The sequence below is a fragment of the Silurus meridionalis genome, chromosome 13 (assembly GCF_014805685.1).
Source record: "Silurus meridionalis isolate SWU-2019-XX chromosome 13, ASM1480568v1, whole genome shotgun sequence".
NCBI classification, from domain to species: domain Eukaryota; kingdom Metazoa; phylum Chordata; class Actinopteri; order Siluriformes; family Siluridae; genus Silurus; species Silurus meridionalis.
Window position 1 is genome coordinate 20029568 of NC_060896.1, and position 20348 is coordinate 20049915.

At 36.2% G+C, this 20348-nt stretch overlaps 1 protein-coding gene across 4 annotated transcripts in view; it reads left to right on the plus strand.

Annotated features, from left to right (window-relative positions):
- Positions 1–20348, plus strand: part of LOC124396201 (WD repeat-containing protein 49-like) — a 56735-nt gene that overhangs the window by 31139 nt on the left and 5248 nt on the right. Inside the window, exons 11-16 of one of the 4 annotated variants that reach the window (XM_046865272.1) lie at positions 2436–2566; positions 6751–6852; positions 7521–7646; positions 7754–7941; positions 16987–17184; positions 18077–18276. In XM_046865272.1, the coding sequence (XP_046721228.1) occupies positions 2436–2566; positions 6751–6852; positions 7521–7646; positions 7754–7941; positions 16987–17184; positions 18077–18276 (945 nt within the window). Of the gene's footprint in view, positions 1–2435; positions 2567–6750; positions 6853–7520; positions 7647–7753; positions 7942–16986; positions 17185–17998; positions 18277–20348 lie in introns of those variants that run through there. The other 3 variants (XM_046865273.1, XM_046865274.1, XM_046865275.1) reach the window with 3 other exon arrangements.

The following is a 20348-nucleotide window of genomic DNA, read 5'->3' on the forward strand; positions in this document are numbered from 1 at the left end:
TCTGCCTATTTCAACCCAACTACCTGCATGTCTTCCCTCACCACATCCATAAACCTCCTCCTTGGTCTTCCTCTTTTCCTCCTTCCTGGTGGCTCCATCCTCAGCATTCTCCTACCGATATACCCCATGTCCCTCCTCTGCACATGTCCAAACCATCTCAATCTCGCCTCCCTTACCTTGTCTCCAAAACGTCATACAGGCGCTGTCCCTCTAATAAACTAATTTCTAATCCTGTCCATCGTCGTCACTCCCAACAAAAACCTCAACATCTTCAGCTCTGCTACCTCCAGCTCCACCTTCTGTCTTTTACTAAATGCCACTGTCTCTAAACCATACAACAACGCAGGTCTCACCACAGTCCTATAAACTTTCCCTTTCTCTCTTGCAGATACTCTTCTATCACAAATCACTCCTGCTATCACTCTTCTCCACCCGCTCCCCTCTGCCTGCACTCTTTTCTTCACTTCTCTAACACACTCTTTATTACTTTGCACTGTTGACCTCAGGTACCTGAACTCCTCCACCTTCTCCACCTCTTCTCCCTGCAACCGCACCACTCCACTGCCCTCCCTCTCATTCACACACATGTACTCTGTCTTACTCCTACTGACTTTCATTCCTCTTCTCTTCAGCACATACCTCCACCTCTCCAGGCTCTTCTCAACTTGCTCCCTACTCTCACCACATATCACAATATCATCCGCAAACATCATAGTCCACGGAGAGATTCTTGTCTGACCTCGTCCGTCAACCTGTCCATCAGCACTGCAAACAGGAAAGGGCTCCATTAATAAGGAACAATATTAGTGGTTGGAAATAAATTTACTATTTAATTGATTAAGTGATTAGGCATCTAATTAGTGATGACCACAAATAACGATTAAAATGAATGCACTGAAAAAGATGTTTGTAAACCAAAAAGTATTTCTATAAGGAACTATTTCCTGCATCTTTTGCTTTGCGTATTGAATGGAATGCAGGTTGTTCTGCAGATATATAGGTGCTTTATGAAGTTAACACAAAGACATGCATGCTGAATTTCACAGAGACGGCAGTATTGTCAGTGCATACGTTGCACCTGGTTTTATATTTCGACTACGTTTCAGTTGTTCGTTGCACACACTTTTCTAGGTTGAGTGATCCTATCATCTTACAAAAATGACAACTAATTCAAACTAAAAAGAAGTACAATTCCACTCCCAAGTAAGTAGGAATGAATGTGCACAATCAATATATTGAGAGTGTATTATTAATATATTTAAAGTACTCCTTTTGGCTTACTTCTCATGATATATTTGTACCGAATTTTTCGGACTATAAGCCGCTACTTTTTTCCCACGTTTTCAACCCCGCGGCTTAAACAACGAAGCGGCTAATTTATGGATTTTTCCTGGGTTTTTTACCGATTTCACAAATTTCAAGCCAAAAAACTGAGCGACATAACATTAGACCAATGAAATTTCCGAACGGAAACGAAAAAACACTTCACCTGTGTTCTGAGCTGCACGGCATCGGGAGAAAAAACTTCCACCAGTGGTGATTTTTAAACACACGACGATGCCAAAAGAAAAACTTCAGAGAGAAATAGTTGTGAAAGGTAGGAGGAAGACAGTGAACAATTACTTTCTTGGTAGGCTACTGTTTAGATACAAGCCATTGTAAAGGGAGAGCTCGCTAACTCCAGTTGCAACAGAAATCATATAAACACAGACAGGTTTCCAAAACTCGTGCTTTTTTATTTTTCTTGGCAACAGCGTTACGGGTTAGTCAAAGAAACTTTGAAATCAGCATCAGAAAATTATAAGGACATATTCCTCGGTCTTGCACACATGCAGTAAAACCGGGAAAATGCGGCGGCAGGCTATTCCCAAAATGCCGCTCTGCACTTAAAGGAGCCACAACATATTTCACCCGTTACACCGTGTAACAGACACTGTCTTTCGTTAAAGCCTGTGTAACGTTCATTAGTTTCAATGTAGAAACGGCTTATAGACAGGTGCGGCTTATTTATGTTCAAAATAAAAGTCTTTGTCAAATTCAATGGGTGCGGCTTATATATGGGTGCGCTTAATAGTCCGGAAATTACGGTACTCATTTTATATGAAACAAGCATAGAGTAACACTTGGATACTTTATGAACTATTAAACCATAGTATACCATACTTTTTGAAAAGGGATTCTAAGTATTTCAACACATTCTAAATATATCTTGCTATCATCCATCAACAACACAGCTGAAAAGTGGTTGGACTCTGTGTGTGCCTGTGTGTGAGTATGCATCAACCTGTTTTCATCCATCTTCCAAACACAAACTTGTTCTGACATTTACAGATGAACTTCTAATATCCTGCAGCCATATCTCATCTATTTCTCATCACTGGAGCTTTTGTCTTTCTCCTCTCATCCTTCTAATCTCTGTCTGTCTTTCTGTGCAGGGTCATCACCGTGTACAGGATGAATTCGTTCTCTCGATTTTTTGTACATCCTTCAGAGTGGAAAGGCGGCGTTCAACATCGAGAGCGCATTTCGAGTGCAGCTTTTCAACCACCTCAGACCTTGGTCACTGGTACTCTTCTTGTTCTCATGCCCTCTAATACTCTGGTTCTCAGACTGATATTTATTAATTAAGCAGATGCTTGCTGTGTTCGGTTTTGCAGACAGCTGCTTTAGTGGTTTCAAGCTGCTTCCAAGGTCCATGTGTCATTGGCTAGTATTTTAACCAGGAAGAAAACACTGGCCTTCCTTCAGTGCCTTCATATGACAGTCTCTTCATTACTATCACACTCTCACTCTCACCATCACTATCAGCTTTCCTGAAGAAGTATACTCTATTTAATACTGGTAGCTACACTTTTAAAAAACTGTCTCAGTCTACTTTATGCTAAATAGCACTGTTTGTAGCTTGCTTTCTGTTAGATATGTGTAAGCACTTAGAGTCCTTAATATACGCCTTTTACAGAGTGAGAGTTTGTGTGCCATATTCATTGGTCTAGTGAACTGAAATCTGGAAAAAGCTTAATTATTAATGTCTAAAATTAGTAGTGCATCTCAATCAGCTCTCTAGTTCCCTATTGCATTAATCAGTATCTTGTGTACACAAGACAGGGCTCTGGTAATAACCCTGACTCACTACACAGTGGGACAATGATTCATTTTCAAGCAACATGACTACATGTTCATGTTGTAAAATGTCTATCTTGCATTTATTAATAACAGGCTTCTACTTTTGTTGAAAGCTACAAGATATCAAGCTACGTATATTTCGAGCTGAGACACTTCAGAAAACATGATGACATTTATACTTAGTGAACATACTGAGAATCAATAATCAGTAATTCAGTAATCAGTACTTTTTTTTTTCCCGGAGCATTGTGGGATTTTTAGGGAGCACCATTTTTACTGCAAGGATTTTGCAATTGAGACTCGTAAAATAACCTGAACAGTGCCCTGTTTCCTGAACTAGGTAACTGATTGTGATGCAACCAAGGATCTTCTAAGGTAGCATTAAATAAGATAATGATAAATGACTATAGGCAGCAGTATTTATGAAATTATATTAAATTAAGTTTTTACACTACATTTCCAAAAGTTTGATGACACCTGGTTATAAGTATGGCATGTGCTTTTTGAGCAACCCAATTTGCTTGTATAACTCCTTTCACTCCTCTGGAGTCTATCCACTCTTTTTGTACTCCATTGTAAAGATTTAACGTACAAATTATCTAGGATTTTATGTTTAGGCAAAACAAATGCACAATAATCTGAACACATTTTTTTTTTTATGATTAATGAATATCAAAGCAAAGGAGATGGCAAACTGTGCTTTTGTAAAAAATATCAACAACTACAACATTTTCCTACAAAGCTAGAAGTCTGATTAAAAAGTGCAGGCGCTGTTTAAACAGTCTCTTTAATAGAGACTGTGAAGGTGGCAGCAGTAACAGTAAGTGTGGTCATTAAATATTTAAGAAAGAAAGAAAGGTAATGTAAGGACACAAAGGGATTCTGTGAAAACAAAGCAATACAGTGGACTTGCAGAGAAACTTGTGTGTGTGAGAGCACTTTAGTTCTGTGAGCACTGAGACATATGTGCCTCTTTCCCCCTTGTTTGCCATTTGTTTATGAGTTAGTGTGCAATTCATAGAAGATTACAGTCATTTTTAATAACTATTCATACATGCTTACTGCTCCTGCTTGGAATTCTTAGATTGGATGCACTTTCTTCATTAAATATACTGTTTACCAACACACACACACACACACACACACACACACACACACACACACACACAGTATCTCACAAAAGTTGTTTAGTACATTTCAGCAACCATTGTTTTATATGTTCTTAATACAATAGAAATTAAACATGTATATACAGTGAGGAAAATAAATATTTGAACACCCTGCTATTTTGCAAGTTCTCCCACTTAGAAATCATGGAGGGGTCTGAAATTGTCATCGTAGGTGCATGTCCACTGTGAGAAACATAATCTAAAAAAAAAATCCAGAAATCAGAATGTATGATTTTTTAACTATTTATTTGTATGATACAGCTGCAAATAAGTATTTGAACACCTGAGAAAGTCAATGTTAATATTTGGTCCAGTAGCCTTTGTTTGCAATTACAGAGGTCAAACGTTTCCTGTAGTTTTTCACCAGGTTTGCACACACTGCAGGAGGGATTTTGGCTCACTCCTCCACACAGATCTTCTCTAGATCAGTCAGGTTTCTGGCCTGTCGCTGAGAAACACGGAGTTTGAGCTCCCTCCAAAGATTCTCTATTGGGTTTAGGCCTGGAGACTGGCTAGGCCATGCCAGAACCTTGATATGCTCCTTACAGAGCCACTCCTTGGTTATCCTGGCTGTGTGCTTCGGGTCATTGTCATGTTGTAAGACCCAGCCTCGACCCATCTTCAATGCTCTAACTGAGGGAAGGAGGTTGTTCCCCAAAATCTCGCAATACATGGCCCCGGTCATCCTCTCCTTAATACAGTGCAGTCGCCCTGTCCCATGTGCAGAAAAACACCCCCAAAGCATGATGCTACCACCCTCATGCTTCACAGTAGGGATGGTGTTCTTGGGATGGTACTCATCATTCTTCTTTCTCCAAACATATTTAGTGGAATTATGACCCAAAAGTTCTATTTTGGTCTCATCTGACCACATGACTTTCTCCCATGACTCCTCTGGATCATCCAAATGGTCATTGGCAAACTTAAGACGTGCCTGGACATGTGCTGGTTTAAGCAGGGGAACCTTCCGTGCCATGCATGATTTCAAACCATGACGTCTTAGTGTATTACCAACAGTAACCTTGGAAACGGTGGTCCCAGCCCCAGTCTGAGGGAGATTGACAGTCATGTTTAGCTTCTTCCATTTTCTAATGATTGCTCCAACAGTGGACCTTTTTTCACCAAGCTGCTTGGTAATTTCCCCGTAGCCCTTTCCAGCCTTGTGGAGGTGTACAATTTTGTCTCTAGTGTCTTTGGACAGCTCTTTGGTCTTGGCCATGATAGTAGTTGGATTCATACTGATTGTATGGGGTGGACAGGTGTCTTTATGCAGCTAACGACCTCAAACAGGTGCATCTAATTTAGGATAATAAATGTAGTGGAGGTGGACATTTTAAAGGCAGACTAACAGGTCTTTGAGGGTCAGAATTCTAGCTGATAGACAGGTGTTCAAATACTTATTTGCAGCTGTATCATACGAATAAATAGTTTAAAAATCATATATTGTGATTTCTGGATTTTTTTTTTTTAGATTATGTCTCTTACAGTGGACATGCACCTACGATGACAATTTCAGACCCCTCCATGATTTCTAAGTGGGAGAACTTGCAAAATAGCAGGGTGTTCAAATACTTATTTTCCTCACTGTATATTAGAGTAGTCAATGTGCAACTTGTATAGCAGTGCAGTTTTACTGAAAATAGCTCAACATACAGGCATTATTGTCTAAATAACTGGCAACAAGTACAATAAGTAAACATGTCAAAAAGTGTCAATATTTTCTGTGAGCACTATTATTATCCTCCTGGGCATGGAATTCACTAGAGCTGCACAGGTTGTTGCTGGGATCCTCTCCCACTCAGATCATCTGGATGTTAGATACATGGCGCTTCTCCACTCTCCACAGGTTCTCTGATTTCTTGAAATCTGAGGGGTGTATTCACTTTTGTGAGATACTGTTTATACCAAATATACCCACATAAACCATATCTTAATGGAGATGGCACTGTACACAAGAGCATGCTCAAGCTCGAACATGTTTGGGTCTTCTAGTTGAAGTGACAGGGAAAATGTAATAATAATAATAAAAATAGTAATAATAATATTGCATGCTTCTCCTACTTTGTTGTATATATGTATATATAGAACACCTTAGAACAGAGGTGCCCAACCAATTTTATATAAAATGCTAAAAACCAATTTGGATTGAGGGCTGTGGGTCAAAAATAAACTTTACATTATAATTTCTAATATTTCAAATATATAAATAAATAGACAACATTCCTCCAAAATCTGCTTATCTGATGCAGCTATACTGTATATTCACAATTCTAGGTCAGTATCTTATCTTAACATTATCTGTTTTATTCTTCAGATTTGAATAGAAAGAAAATGTTGAATAAACATGACTACTGGGTGCATAAATAATGAACAGCCATTATAATAGCACTAACAGCATTAAACCTTTCTGTGCTTTGACACTATATGTTTTCATTTCATTTTTATCTTCTCTGTGTAGGTGGTAGTGATGGCGAGATTATAGTCTGGAACAACAGCACTGAAAATGTGATACGCAAACTAAACAAAAACACGCAACACCAAGATTACAAGGTTAACACAGGTTAGTTTTTTTTTTAAAGGAAAAAGCATAAACATAGATATGTTTTATAATGATGTACTGTAGTAGATAGCATTGTTTCTGGTTGTCTTAGTCTCTGATTGTGAGTTGGCAATGCCAGAGAGACCAAAAATGCCAAAATGCTCCTTCTCTCCTGCCAATCAAAGTGACAATAGGCAATTATGCGTATTTGTGAGTGTATTGTAATGCAGCATTAACAGTGGAATTCAATGACACACACATTCCCACTTGAATCCATTAATAAAAAAAAAATACCCAGCTATAAATATGAGGGGTTGAAATGCTTAAAGCATTTTTTAAATATATTTTTTTATATTTGCTTTGGAGAAGGAACTATAGTATGCTGTATGTAGGCAGTATAATAGAAAAAAGATCTTTTGTATGGACAATGGATAGATGTCTTTTGTCCAAATAATAATAATAATAATTAAAATATTAAAAACAGCTATTGTAAACGCAGGGAGAGGATATCTGCTGATGGGAGGTGTAATACACCAGGCTGGTTATGCAACAAGCATTATAGGATAATTATGTAGTTACGTAATAGCTTCTAGCCAAACAGTTTTAACTCTTGGACACTTTTAAAGCTGATGAATAGAACTTATTAACAATTGTCTGTAAGAGTGAATTGTTATTGTCCTTCACTGCAGACAGCACTTTACTTAGTACTCCCAGTAATAAACAACTTACAGCAAATTCCTGTGAAGAAAACTCAGAGCGTTACGCTGTGACCAGACTAGCCTTTCTGGAAGGACGAAAAGGAGTTGCAGCAACAGGTAATGGAAAGAGAGTGAAAAGTTGAACACATTTTAATTAAATCTCTTACAAAATGTAATAAATTAAATTAATTACAGGTTTGTTTTTTTTTGTATTTCATTTTAAGGTGGAGCTGATCTGGTGTTATGTGGAGGTTCGGGCATTATTTGTTTCTGGAATACAGCAAATGCAAATTTAGTTGGCAAGTTTGTGGCTCATGAAGGCTCAAGCGCCATCATAATGACTGTGGATGGCAGTGGTTGTTATCTGATCACAGCAGATATGGGTGGTATGCTGAAGGTGTGGGATATCCAGGTAAGACATCAAACACTAAGGCAGATCACTAACTACCATAAGCAGTAGAGATAATAAATAAAGGATAGAAGTGTATCAGTATTAGGTGTTACATGATAATAAACCATGACAGTTAACAGCAGTGTTGTGCTCGTTACTAAAAAATAGTAACTAGTTACAGTTACTCGTTACTTCATTCAAAAAGTAACTCAGTTACTTTGTTGAATACTTACACCAAAAAGTAATGCGTTACTGTTAAAAGTAACTTTTATTAGTTACTTTTTTAAAGAAGCTTCTTTAAATGTTCCCATTAATGCCCTTTTATGCGTTATGGTCTACAAACACAAAACTGACTTAAACACAAAATCATTTTTAAACACTATTTTATTGAAGTCAGACCAACACAAACTGAATATATCACAAGGATTTCTGAAATAAATAACAAAACAAGCTGAATAATATATTCACAATCAAAAACTAAAGTGGCTTCTGCTGTTGTGTTGAGCTCTTAAAAATGTTCCTTTCACAGCTGAAGTATGAAAACTATCAACAATGTAGAACAGAACACCGGGGTTAGCTTCTAGCTACTAGCTCCTCAGGCATGGAGGTCCTGGAGGAGCTTCAACAGATTGGAGTTGCTGTTTATCACAATAGATACGAGCTTCGAACCAGAAAGACACAGCTTACATTTGACTAAAAAGTTTTTATCTTTATACTCAACTAAAGTGAAATAATGAGCATATTTCCACTTTGAGAAACTCGACTCGCCATTACTGCCGCACAGACCTGAATAAACGGAGACACTCCCACAGAGCGTCTTCTTCGTGTTTACAGAGGGTAATCCACCAATCCTACAGTGCGTCTTCTTCGTGTTTACAGTGGTTTATCCACCAATCCTACAGTGCGTCTTCTTCGTGTTTACAGTGGTTCATCCACCAATCCTACAATGCAACGCTGCTGTAAGCAGGTTAGGCTGTAGTCTACACTTGAGCCGAAATTAATTCATTTAAAAAAGTAACCCCATTTGCCCCATTTGTGAATAATTGACTCTTCAAGAACCAGTGGTGGAGAGTAACAAAGTAAATGTACTGAAGTATTTTCATTTTGGGAGACTTTTACTTTATTACATTTCAAATTCAAATATTTTACTTATTATTCAACTACCTTTTGAAAAATCAGTCGTTCATTTTTATTAATGAGTTGATTAAAAACTTAACTGCTCACACATGCAGCAAGCCACCAATCAGGGTAGAGCACATGTTTTGTTTTGAACTAGTTTTGATTGCTGCTCAGTGTTATCTACTTCTCACAAACATACAGTTCATGTCAGTTTAACAGACCATAACACCCATGGCCTTATTTGTATGATTTTTTTAAGTCCTTCATTTTCAAGTGCCTTCTTTGCCCGCATTGGCCCTGTAAGATTTTCTTCTTACAAGAATTCTCCTGACGATAGCCATAAAAAATCATAGTAGTTTGAACACTCAAGTACATTTGAAAGCAATTTTTAAAAGCACTTTCACTTGTATTTGAGTAATATTCTACCTAGTGTATCTTTACTTAAGTTAAAGTATGACAACCACTGAGAAAATAACTTATATATGAGCGTTATGTAAAGGATCAAATAAGCGCAGTGTTAATTATGAGTATAAATTTAATTATGAAAGATGCTGAATTTAGCTAAAACACAATTAGCTTTAGCTAACCTTAGAAATCTTGAAAGTAAATCAAAGCTGCGGTGAACGCTGACCTTTCACCATGCCATTGGCGATGAGTCCCATTGGCCTATATCCATGAAATAAATGTCAAGCTAGACTTCTGAGGAAAGCAATATAGTGGTCAATTACATGTTATGCCTCAAATATCCCAGACACTACAGTGTAAAATATTAAAAATAGGAGAATTCTGGAAATTTAATATAACAATTTTTAATCATGAGCTGTCATTGTGTGTTCACTTCTTCTCAGAACAATATCACAATATTAAAGTGTGCTTTCTTAGTTTACTTAGTTCAAAACAGTTTGAAATGGATACTTGTGGCCTTTTTGATTTGTTTTTGGTTTTCAATCAATTACCCAAAAAAAGATAGAAAAAAGCAGAAGCAAAGCAGAGCAGAAATCACTTTATGAGGCTAAATGATATTTTCATTAATTTGTCATGATAATTTGCATCTTGAAACATGTAAAAAGAGAACATTTTAAATGAGAAATATTACTATTATTATCAACATATTCCAATACATATTACTATTAAAAACACAGACAAAAACAAACAGTGGTAGTGAGTGGTTAGAGGGAAAATAGACATGAAGGAAATGGTTACCAATATAAGAATTATTTTGTTACTTATGAATACCATGTTGTTTTGCAGATGGATGGATGGATGGATGGATGGATGATGTAGATAGATAGATAGATAGATAGATAGATAGATAGATAGATAGATAGATAGATAGATAGATAGATAGATAGATAGATAGATAGATAGATAGATAGATAGATAGATAGATAGATAGATAGAACTTTGTCATTGCATAGTACAGGTACACAGCAAACAAATGCAGTTTAGCATCTACCAGAAGTGCAAATATTAGCAATTGTGCAAATTGACAAGTGCAGATAAATATGTAAGTATATGTGTAATATACAGTATACATGTCAACCTATATACAGTAAATAAATATAAAGGCTATAGCTGTGAAAAAAAATGTGCAGACACTGTTGAAAAGTACAAGTAAATAGTTATAGGGTTATGGCAGTGAAAAATGTGCAAACACTGTTGTAAAGGTACAACAAGCAGAAGGTTATTAGGCTATGGCAGTAAGAAAAAAAGGTGCAAAAAGCTGGATAAACATGTCCCCTAAATATATATGTATGTATGTAAATGTGAAATATTAGGCACAATATACAGTGTGTAAGGTATACAGTATATAGAAATACATAAAGATAAGAGAATGGGGGAGTATATAAATAACAATATGCAATATGTACATTGTAGTGTAGAGTTCAGTAGGGTGATGGTGGATGAAAAAAATACCCAAACCTGTTGGTTCTGGTGTGTATGTTTCTGTAGCGCCTTCTTGATGGAATAGGTTAAACAGTTTGTGACTGGGTTGTGAGGAGTCCTTTATGATGATGTGAGCTCTGCACAGACATCTGCTGTGGTAAAGGTGCTTAATGGCAGGTAATTGGGTGCCAGTGATGCGTTGCAAAGTTTTGTCCACCCTTTGCAGGGTTTTACGTTCACAAACAGTTAAGCCTTCATACCATTTAGTGATGGGGTTGCTCTTTTTGATGATAAGCTTTCTTAAGATACCTCAAGAGGTACAGATGCTGTTGTGCCCTCCTAACTACAGCTGAAGTGTTCTGGTGCTAGAATAAAGCCTCAGAGAACTCAGTGAACTCTCAAGAACTTAAAGCTGAAGACCCTCTTTACCTCAGTTCTTTGATGTAGACTTGGGAGTGTCTCCTGCTGATTTTCTAAAGTCCACAATGAGCTCTTTAGGCTTCATGGTTTTGAGAGTCAGGTCATTTGTGGCACAATACGCTGTCAGGCTTGTTGTGCCCTGTGGGATACTGGTGTTCAGAATGAGGGTTGAGGATACCTGTTTGCCCAACCTAACAGACTGAGGTATGTTGGTGAGGAAGTCTGGAATCTATCTGCAAGTGGAGGTGCAGATACCCAGGTCACTGAGCTTAGTGATCAGTACAGTGGGGATGACCGTATTGAACACAGAACTAAAGTCAATGAACAGCATTCTCATGTCGGTGTTGTTTTTATCCAGGTAGGTGAGGGCTAAATAAAGAGTCGTGGAAAAACATCCTCTGTCAAACTGTTCGGGGGATAGGCAAACTGGTGTAGGTGGTAGGACCACTGTGAGGTGATTCAGAACCAGTTTCTCAAATCACTTTATAAATGGGGTGAGTGCAACTGGGCAAAAGTCATTCAGGCATTCTGCAGCTTAATGCTTAGGCACTGGTATGATAGTTATAGTCTTCAGGCAAGTAGGAACCGTAGCTTGTCCAGTAAAAGGTTGAAAACATCAGTGAAGTCCTGTGCCACTTGTCCAGCGCATGCCCTAAGAACACGTCCTGGTATGTAGAGAGTGACAGTAAACTGTGAGCAAAAGAAGAGTTAGCGATTGCATATCCTATGCCTTGAATGAAACGAGCAAAAAAGTGATTGAGTTTGTTCAGTAGGCATTGCTGTTGGTTTGTAGTCTGTGATGGTCTGGATGCCTTTCCACATGCATCTGGGGTCAGGGTTGTGGAAGTGTGTGGATTTGTATATGGAGTTTGTTTGCTTGTTTGGCTCTCCTATTACCCCTTTTCATTTTAGCCCTGGCTCTGTTGTAGTCCTCTGCGTTGTCAAATTTGAAAGCAGTATCTTTTGCTTTCAGCAGGAGACCTCAGAGTTCATACACGGCTTCTGATTAGGCAAGCATTTCGGGTGTTTGGCGGTAGTGACATTGTCAATGCACGTGTTGATATGATCCAAAACAGAGACCATATTGGCAACGGTGATAAGTGACTGGTCATTGAGTTCAACCAACAGCTGTGATGTGAACATGGAGAGCCATACTGACTTCAGGGTGGTTGTTATGTCTACACAAAATGTATTCTGTATAGTCTCTACAGGTCAACAAAACTGCCAAAGTCATTACATAGGTAACATTATCTAAAACTATTCTCTCTCAGGTGGCCCTGTGCTATTTATTTTGATTGACACCTGAGTCTGGTTGCTGTGCTTACAACTGCTTCAGTAAACCACACGAAAAGATGAATACAGTTTGGTTAAAATATGTTGAAAAGAATGTGCTTTTCTTGGAAAAAGAGAAACTTGCATTAAAGTAATTCTGTGTGACTGATGTGCAGGATCATCATGGACATTTTGATAGCTGATATGTGATTACACTGATTGGGTGTATGTCTGTTTCAGAGTAGCAAGTGACTATCCAACAATTTAATCAAATTCTAAAATTAGCTGTCTGAGGAAATCAGAATGAATTAGCAAATTTGCAAGAAGGTAGCCTAGGCAAGATTCAAAATTGAAAAGAACATTTCCACATTGAGGTGGTTAAATATTTGATGTTTTTTTTTTTTCTATCAATGTAAGAGGCACAAGAGACACCAACCTTGCATATTCTAAGAGTAAGCTAACGCAAGCCTCATCCAAGAATATCCCAGTTCGCTTGAAAGAAATTCTAATGATACCAAATCACCAATTATTCAGAATAATTCCAAATTGCACCACAAATCCCACACTGACATCATTAGAGTGCAATCACGTATTCTGCTTACCTTCAGACATCTCTAATAGCATGTTTATACATATATATATATACGAGTAGCACATTCATCAGTGATGTTCTGTGCGGGAGAAACACTCCCTCTTCTAGTCATCATGTCTGAAGGACACAAGTTTCTGTCCTTGAGCCATAAATGGAGCCTGTCAGCAGAACCAGCGTGATTGATGAAGGGAGAGCTGGGTATTTGTCAACTCCTCATAACTTCCGGTGAAGTATAACAGCTCTCCTCAATGAGGATAAATCACGTGTTCGCTTTCATTTAAGTGCTTCAATAGCTCGTGATAATTTGTAGCCTCACATTTGGGCCTGCTCGTCAGATATAATTGCTAACACGTCTGACATCTTGTCTCTGTGGCTGTGACACAAACTACTGATTCCTTTTGAGCTGTCTGGGTACTAAAAGCTCCATTCAGAACTTTGTTGAACTTTCATGACAAGGTCTAAAGGGTTATAATGTAATTATAATCAGTGGGTTTCTATACACAAAACATTCATTTTCTATCTGTCCTCTTATTGATGTACGCAGGATCTGAGGCAATTCTGGTTTTAACGCTGTGTATAAAGTCTAGGAAGTCTGTGTCCTTTAGAAAGGACTGCTTTTACTATTAAAAAATAATAAAAAATTACAATTATTGTTACATTTAATTTCAAGAAATATTCAAAAGTCAAGTAGGTCTTATATTTACATACATGTAGCTGCTACAGTTTCTTTACAAGACACTACTTTCCTTCTGAGATTTATATATATATATAAAAAAAAAAAATATATATATATATATAGCAGCTAGTCCTTTAGACTTTTCCATAGCAGAGAACGTACAGACTGTTTCAAAGTGCTCACACTGTGTTTATTTTACAATAAATGTTATACAAATACCTCTATACAATGTCTTTAATGTTCAATGTATTATTAATGATATCTTTTTATTTATAACATAATTTTTCACCATTCATTCTTTCACATTGAACACGTAATATTTTGTTATTACAGTTACTACAATATACTGTATATAGAATTATTCTACACACACAATTGCATTTTTGCTATGTAAATAAATGAATAACCAACATAAATCAAATCTTTTAAAATCTTCAACGTAACAACCAGCAATATAATTCTGTTGCTTTCTTGAATTTGTGCTTTTTTGTGATTTTTAAGCGGGAAGGTGAGAATTTTCATTTACAGCTGCCTAAACAGTGGCCTGCTGGTTTTGTGCAACATTTGATTGGTATTTGGGGCTATTCATGGTTCCTGCTATCCTGAATAGAGCTCCAGTCCCAGCTGAAAAAAGAAAGACCCATAGCACAATGCTGCCACAACCATGCTTTAGCATGGGAATAGTGTTCTTTGGTTGATAAGCTCTTGTTTTTGTGCCAAACATATCTTTTAGAATTATGCTCAAAAGGTTCTACCTTTCCATAACACATTTTGACACATTTTTCTGTGAACAAGATCTTCTGTCTAGCCACAGTACACCACAGTCCAGACATATGAAGTATATAAAAGATGGTGTCGTGTACAGAGAGTGACCAGTACTTGCCAGACATTCCTGCAGCTTTTTTAATGTTGCTGTATGTCTCACGGCAGCCTTACAGGTTGTCTTGTCCTTAAATCATTTTGGAGGGACATTCTGCTCTTGGTAATGTCACTATGGTGCACACTTTTTTTTCACTTGTTAATGATGGCCTACATGGTGTTACATGTTACTTTCACTTGTATGTATCTACATGGTACTCCGATAGTGATTGATATGTTAAGCACTGTACAATGAAAAAAGTTTTCTTTTATCCAATTAAAAATATTTAGGATTATGGTTTACATATATTTTATAACTTAAGCCGATAAAAAATAAATAACGTGCCATAAACAATATTTTCTACATCTACAAAAAAAACCTATTTAATAAAACCTGGCACAAAGTATATTTTTCTTGTTGAAAAAAGTCAATACATTTATATTACATTTTTAATCAAAATAAACAATCTCATTAAAGAAATATAAGATTTTCTTCTCCAATCAAATAGATATAGATTTTATTAAACAATTCTTTCTAATTTAAGAAATATGTATTAGAAATAATTTGCTTTATCCAACCAAATAGATTATATATATATATATATATATATATATATATATATATATATATAAAAAAATAAAATAAATGATTTCTTTTAAAGAAATATATATATACATATATATATATATATATATATATATATATATATATATATATATATATATATATATATATATATATATATATATATATATATATATATATGTATGTTTATAACAAAGCCAAGTCAAGAAGCTTTATATTGTCATTATTTTTTGTCATTTCAACAATATATAGCTGACGCAGTACACAGTGAAATGAAACAACATTCCTCCAGAACCCTGATGCTACATTAAACAACAATCACAGAAACCGAAAACACAGGGCTAAGGACTAGTAAGTGTCCTTGCCACATAAAGTGCATGTGTGCAACCTGGTGCAAACAGTGCAAAGACAACACAAGACAGTTCAAGACAACACAAGACAGTTCAGAACAAAACATAAAACACAGAATAGCTCAGCCAGTAAACCTGTTGTAACAAGACAAAGTTAACAGTAGCCAAAATGTAAACAAAATGTTGTGCAAAAGAGCAATATAGCAGCAGTTCAGGAAAGATTTGCAAAAACGTCATGTAAACAGTTTATGGTAATGAAGTAATGAAATGTGAGTAGTACTGAAGTCATGGGTGTGCGAAGTAAGTACGAGTGTCAATCAGAGTTCAGAAGGTGGTGATTTATTTTCTATAACATGATCCCCGACACCTACTTAGATTAAAAGGTGCAGGTTATTTGTTGGTACCTTAAATAATAAAGACTACAGCAGGGGGCAGAATTTTTCCTTTCAAAGCCCCAGAGTTATCAAACAGCCTTCCAATTTGTGTTCAGGACTCAGACACAGTCGCAATGTTCAAGTCAAGGCTGAAAACCTTTATTTGGTCAAGCCTTTTATCAGTTTTTTTTAGGTATAGGAGCAGATCTGGAGGTATCATAGATACAGACTTTGACTTGAAGAGCGGTCTGAAGGCTGGTCATGCTTTGTGTTTAATATGAATGTGCTGGCCTGTGTGTAACCTCGAAATTGTACATGCGTCAGAATAAATATGTCTTAGTTGAGGTGTTAATAACAAATATTTATATTTAACTATATTTTGATTTTAAAAAATCAATTACTATGACAATGTCCCTGTTCACAAAATCAGCTTCATGTAGATATGTTTTTTTGTGGTTTGGAGTGGCTCTATCTATCTATCTAGCCTGACAAAGACCTGAAAATTCTACAGCTATATTTACAAATGTTTCTAATTCTTTAAATTTTAAAAAACTTTGGGACTGCTTTGCTAACTTTAATATTAATTTCCTCACTATTAAACTTATTAAATTGTACAGTGTTGTCTTTAACTTCATCTATAACTACTGCAAAATTAACATATGTATATTACCTATTAACACTTAAATAATTAAAAATTAAAAAAATAAAAATAAAAATTTAATAGCATGTCTTTTTCAATTTGCATAGACTGTTTTCCTTTTATTTCAAAACACTCAGACTGCATATTCAGTAGTTCTTTTTTGCTCATGTAAAAGTTTCAGTCCTGGTTTTAAAATTTTTATGACAAAGACAACACACACTTCTGAGATAAAGTCATTTACAGTGTTTCGAAAAGAGTAGCATCTTCCATCCCAGTTCTTCTTTTGTTTCAGGAATATTGTCTTCAACCATCTGAGACTGTAATCAATCAGGCACCAAAGATGTTATCGAGCTTCCAACCTCATGTTGACTCCATCACTCACTTGGAAACATGTGTCCACACTGGCCGCCTCTTTCTCCTCAGCGCCTCGGCCGATTGCAGTTTGGCTCTGAGCTTTCTGCCTGGTGGAACTATAGGGATATTCGGACAGGTTAGTATGAAATAGCATGGCCTTTGAATCTGTGAAATCCCAGTAAAGGAGGTGTGTAGTAGGTCCATTTACATTATTGCAAAGTGGAGTTATTAGCTATTAGTTGTAACATAGTTGTAACATTCAGCACAGGTTGCCACAATATTGTCCTGAAGTGTCTCCAAACTCACAGATACATATGGTTTACAAGGTTCTATCTGCCAATAAAACCATACTTCATGCTCAATGACAATATTAATAAGTTCACAAAACAAGCACAGAACAGGTCTACTGTAATGGTTTAAAATCTAATTTATGTCAAAAGTTTCAGATATTTTTATTTAATGATTTATTTGTATTTTAGATATTAGAGAAATTAGAGAATTTAGGGAATGTGGATTAGAGAATGTAACACTATTAAATTGCCCAAAATGCCTTTGCTGTTGATTTTATTAACATTTTTATTTATTTTTTTCTTTTTTTCTTTTGGGAGAAAAAATACAGATAGATCCAAACAAACAAAACACTACATGATGTTATATTTGGCTAGTGTTCACAAATGTACCTTCTACCTGTCCCATATATCAAAATATTTTGATGCATGTAGACATTATAATATTAAGACTACTAGCTGATTTTATTAGAACACATCTCATGTATCCGATTTTATTATTTAATTATTAATTTAATATAAAAGTTTATGATTTGGCTTTCAACTAAATTTGCCCCCTCCGGTAAGATTGATTTAGATCTTGGAGTAAGTAAAATAAGATGCTAATTGGTCACATTAGTAGTAATAATGGCTAATGCAACATCTACTGATTTCCTGTTTCAGGATAGAGGGACAACCAAAGACCTTGTTGGAATATTACATCTAATGATGACATGAATACATTTTGTAATATTTAGCCAGCTTTCCTTCCAGGAATTGCACTGGAACCTGGTGGGACTCAGTGAAGTGTTTGTGAAGAGAGAGCAGAAAGTGAGCACAAAGGTTACCACAGAGAGTGGGACAGAAGCAGAGCTGCAGGATACACAGCCTGAACAGAGCTCCCAACATGCCGAGAGATCAGAGTGCAATACTCAGACTGGGGAGGAGAAAGATTACACACTGTGAGTGAGAGTGGGGTGTGTGTGGAGATGTTGGCATAAAGGAGTGTACAAGTCAGTGGTATGCCTTTCTCTGCATCTCCATGTCTTTCTCCCTCAGTTCATTTTCTACCTGCATCTCTTCATTTTCCCTCTTGCTTTTCAGCTCCTTCTTTCGTTTTCCTTGATTTTTGTTTTTCTCTCTTGCTATCCATTCATCTCAGTACCTTCCTCCTATTTCACTTTGTTTTCACCTCTCTCTCTCTCTCTCTCTCTCTCTCTCTCTCTCTCTCTCTCTCTCTCTCTCATTCTCCTCCCAACTATTTCTCTATGCTCAATATCAGTCCTTTTTTTAATATCTATTTCCCCCCTTTTATCCTGCCACATCATTTTGCACTTCCTTTATTCCTTTTATGCCACTCTATCTCTCCCTTTCTTGTTCTTTTACCCTTTTTACCATCTCTCACCCCTACTTTTATCTTTCTTTATGTCACTTTCAAGCCAGCTAGTTCTCCGTTTTCCCTTTCTCTTATCGTATACTGGGTAAATAGGAACAGGACAGATGTTGGGTAAATGCCACCAGATGGTTCATTTCCACTTGAGAGCTTTTATTTCACATCTGGTTGATTGATAAAGGAAATAAAGTACTCCTTTCTTCTCTGTCTGTCACAGTTAGCAGCTGATTTGATGCTGATTACGAACAATCCAATCAGGAAAGTGTATGTGTGTTGTATGTTCACATGTGTGGAACTCCACTCACTGTTTCACACTTATCTGCTCAGAAATGGTCTTACTGTCAGTTTAACATATAATTACTGTATTGTGGCTGAATTTTAATTTAATGAACCTCTTTTGAAATACTTGATTGATTGTGATTAATTATTAATTTTCAAGTAAACACAAAACACCCTGTGGTGTGTAGTGTAATCTTTTTACTATGCGTGGAGAAAAGAATCGCTGCACGTTGGCTAAACCCTGTGATGGAAAGCTGCCATGCTCTTTAATAACAGAGCAGGATGTTAAGTTTAAAATTGCCATCCAAATTCATTACGTAGACTTCAGAACTTTAATAAGAATTTGAAATATGGTATTTCTCCCTTCCTTTGTTCCTTGAACTCAGTAGCCCCGACTCATTTTAGCAGAATTCAGTCTAGGTACTTTCATTTAAGAACTTTCCATCAGTGAACACTTGATAACTTCAATAAAACAGACTTTATATGAAAAAAATATAATGAATTCCCTGGTTACACAATTGCACTTTTTGACCATATAGTACACAGTTATATTGCATAAGGGAATTAAGATGAGGATGTCACTCGTTTGTATCAGGTTCCTATGAAGTTTTTGTCTTCATTTTGTCTCAGAGTGATTTCTTTGCCACTTTTACCTCTGATTTTGTTAATTAAAAATAAATGTAATATGCAGATCCTGAATTTGTGAGGTTCATTGTTATAATTGCTATAATAAATCTATTTTAATTAAACATACACCATGGAAATAGCAAACACAAGATACAATACAATTTTGTAAAAATAAACCACGAGGTATGATTTTACATCACGTTATAATTAATTCTTGAGGCATAATACACATTGTTATTTTTTATTATTAAAATGCCTTACACTTTATACCTTGTTTATACTTTTGCATAGTGTATCATTGGAAACTTTAATAGTGATATACTGTAATGTGTCACATGTATTACTTGCAAGTTCTTGAAATACATCAATTAATTTGAAGCAATACTACAAACTGTAATGTTTTTTCATAAATAATTATAATGATGTGTATAGTTCCCGAGTGTGTTATGCACAATAAAATATTTATATACATCAGGAAATAAGTAGAATGAGTTGCATTTTAAAATCCAACATCGTATTCAGTCATTTTTGGAGTTTAGGGGTTTTGTACGTTCTCCACATGTCCATGTTGGATTACTCCAGGATTCTTTTTGATAGTATTTGCCCTAGGTGTGAAGGTAGTGCAAAACTGTGTTCTCCAGTGCCCTGATATGAAAAGGCATCCCAAGCAAGGCAATAGAAGTACCATGATCAGAGTAGCCATGATGGCAGATTTTATAACCATTGTATATGTTG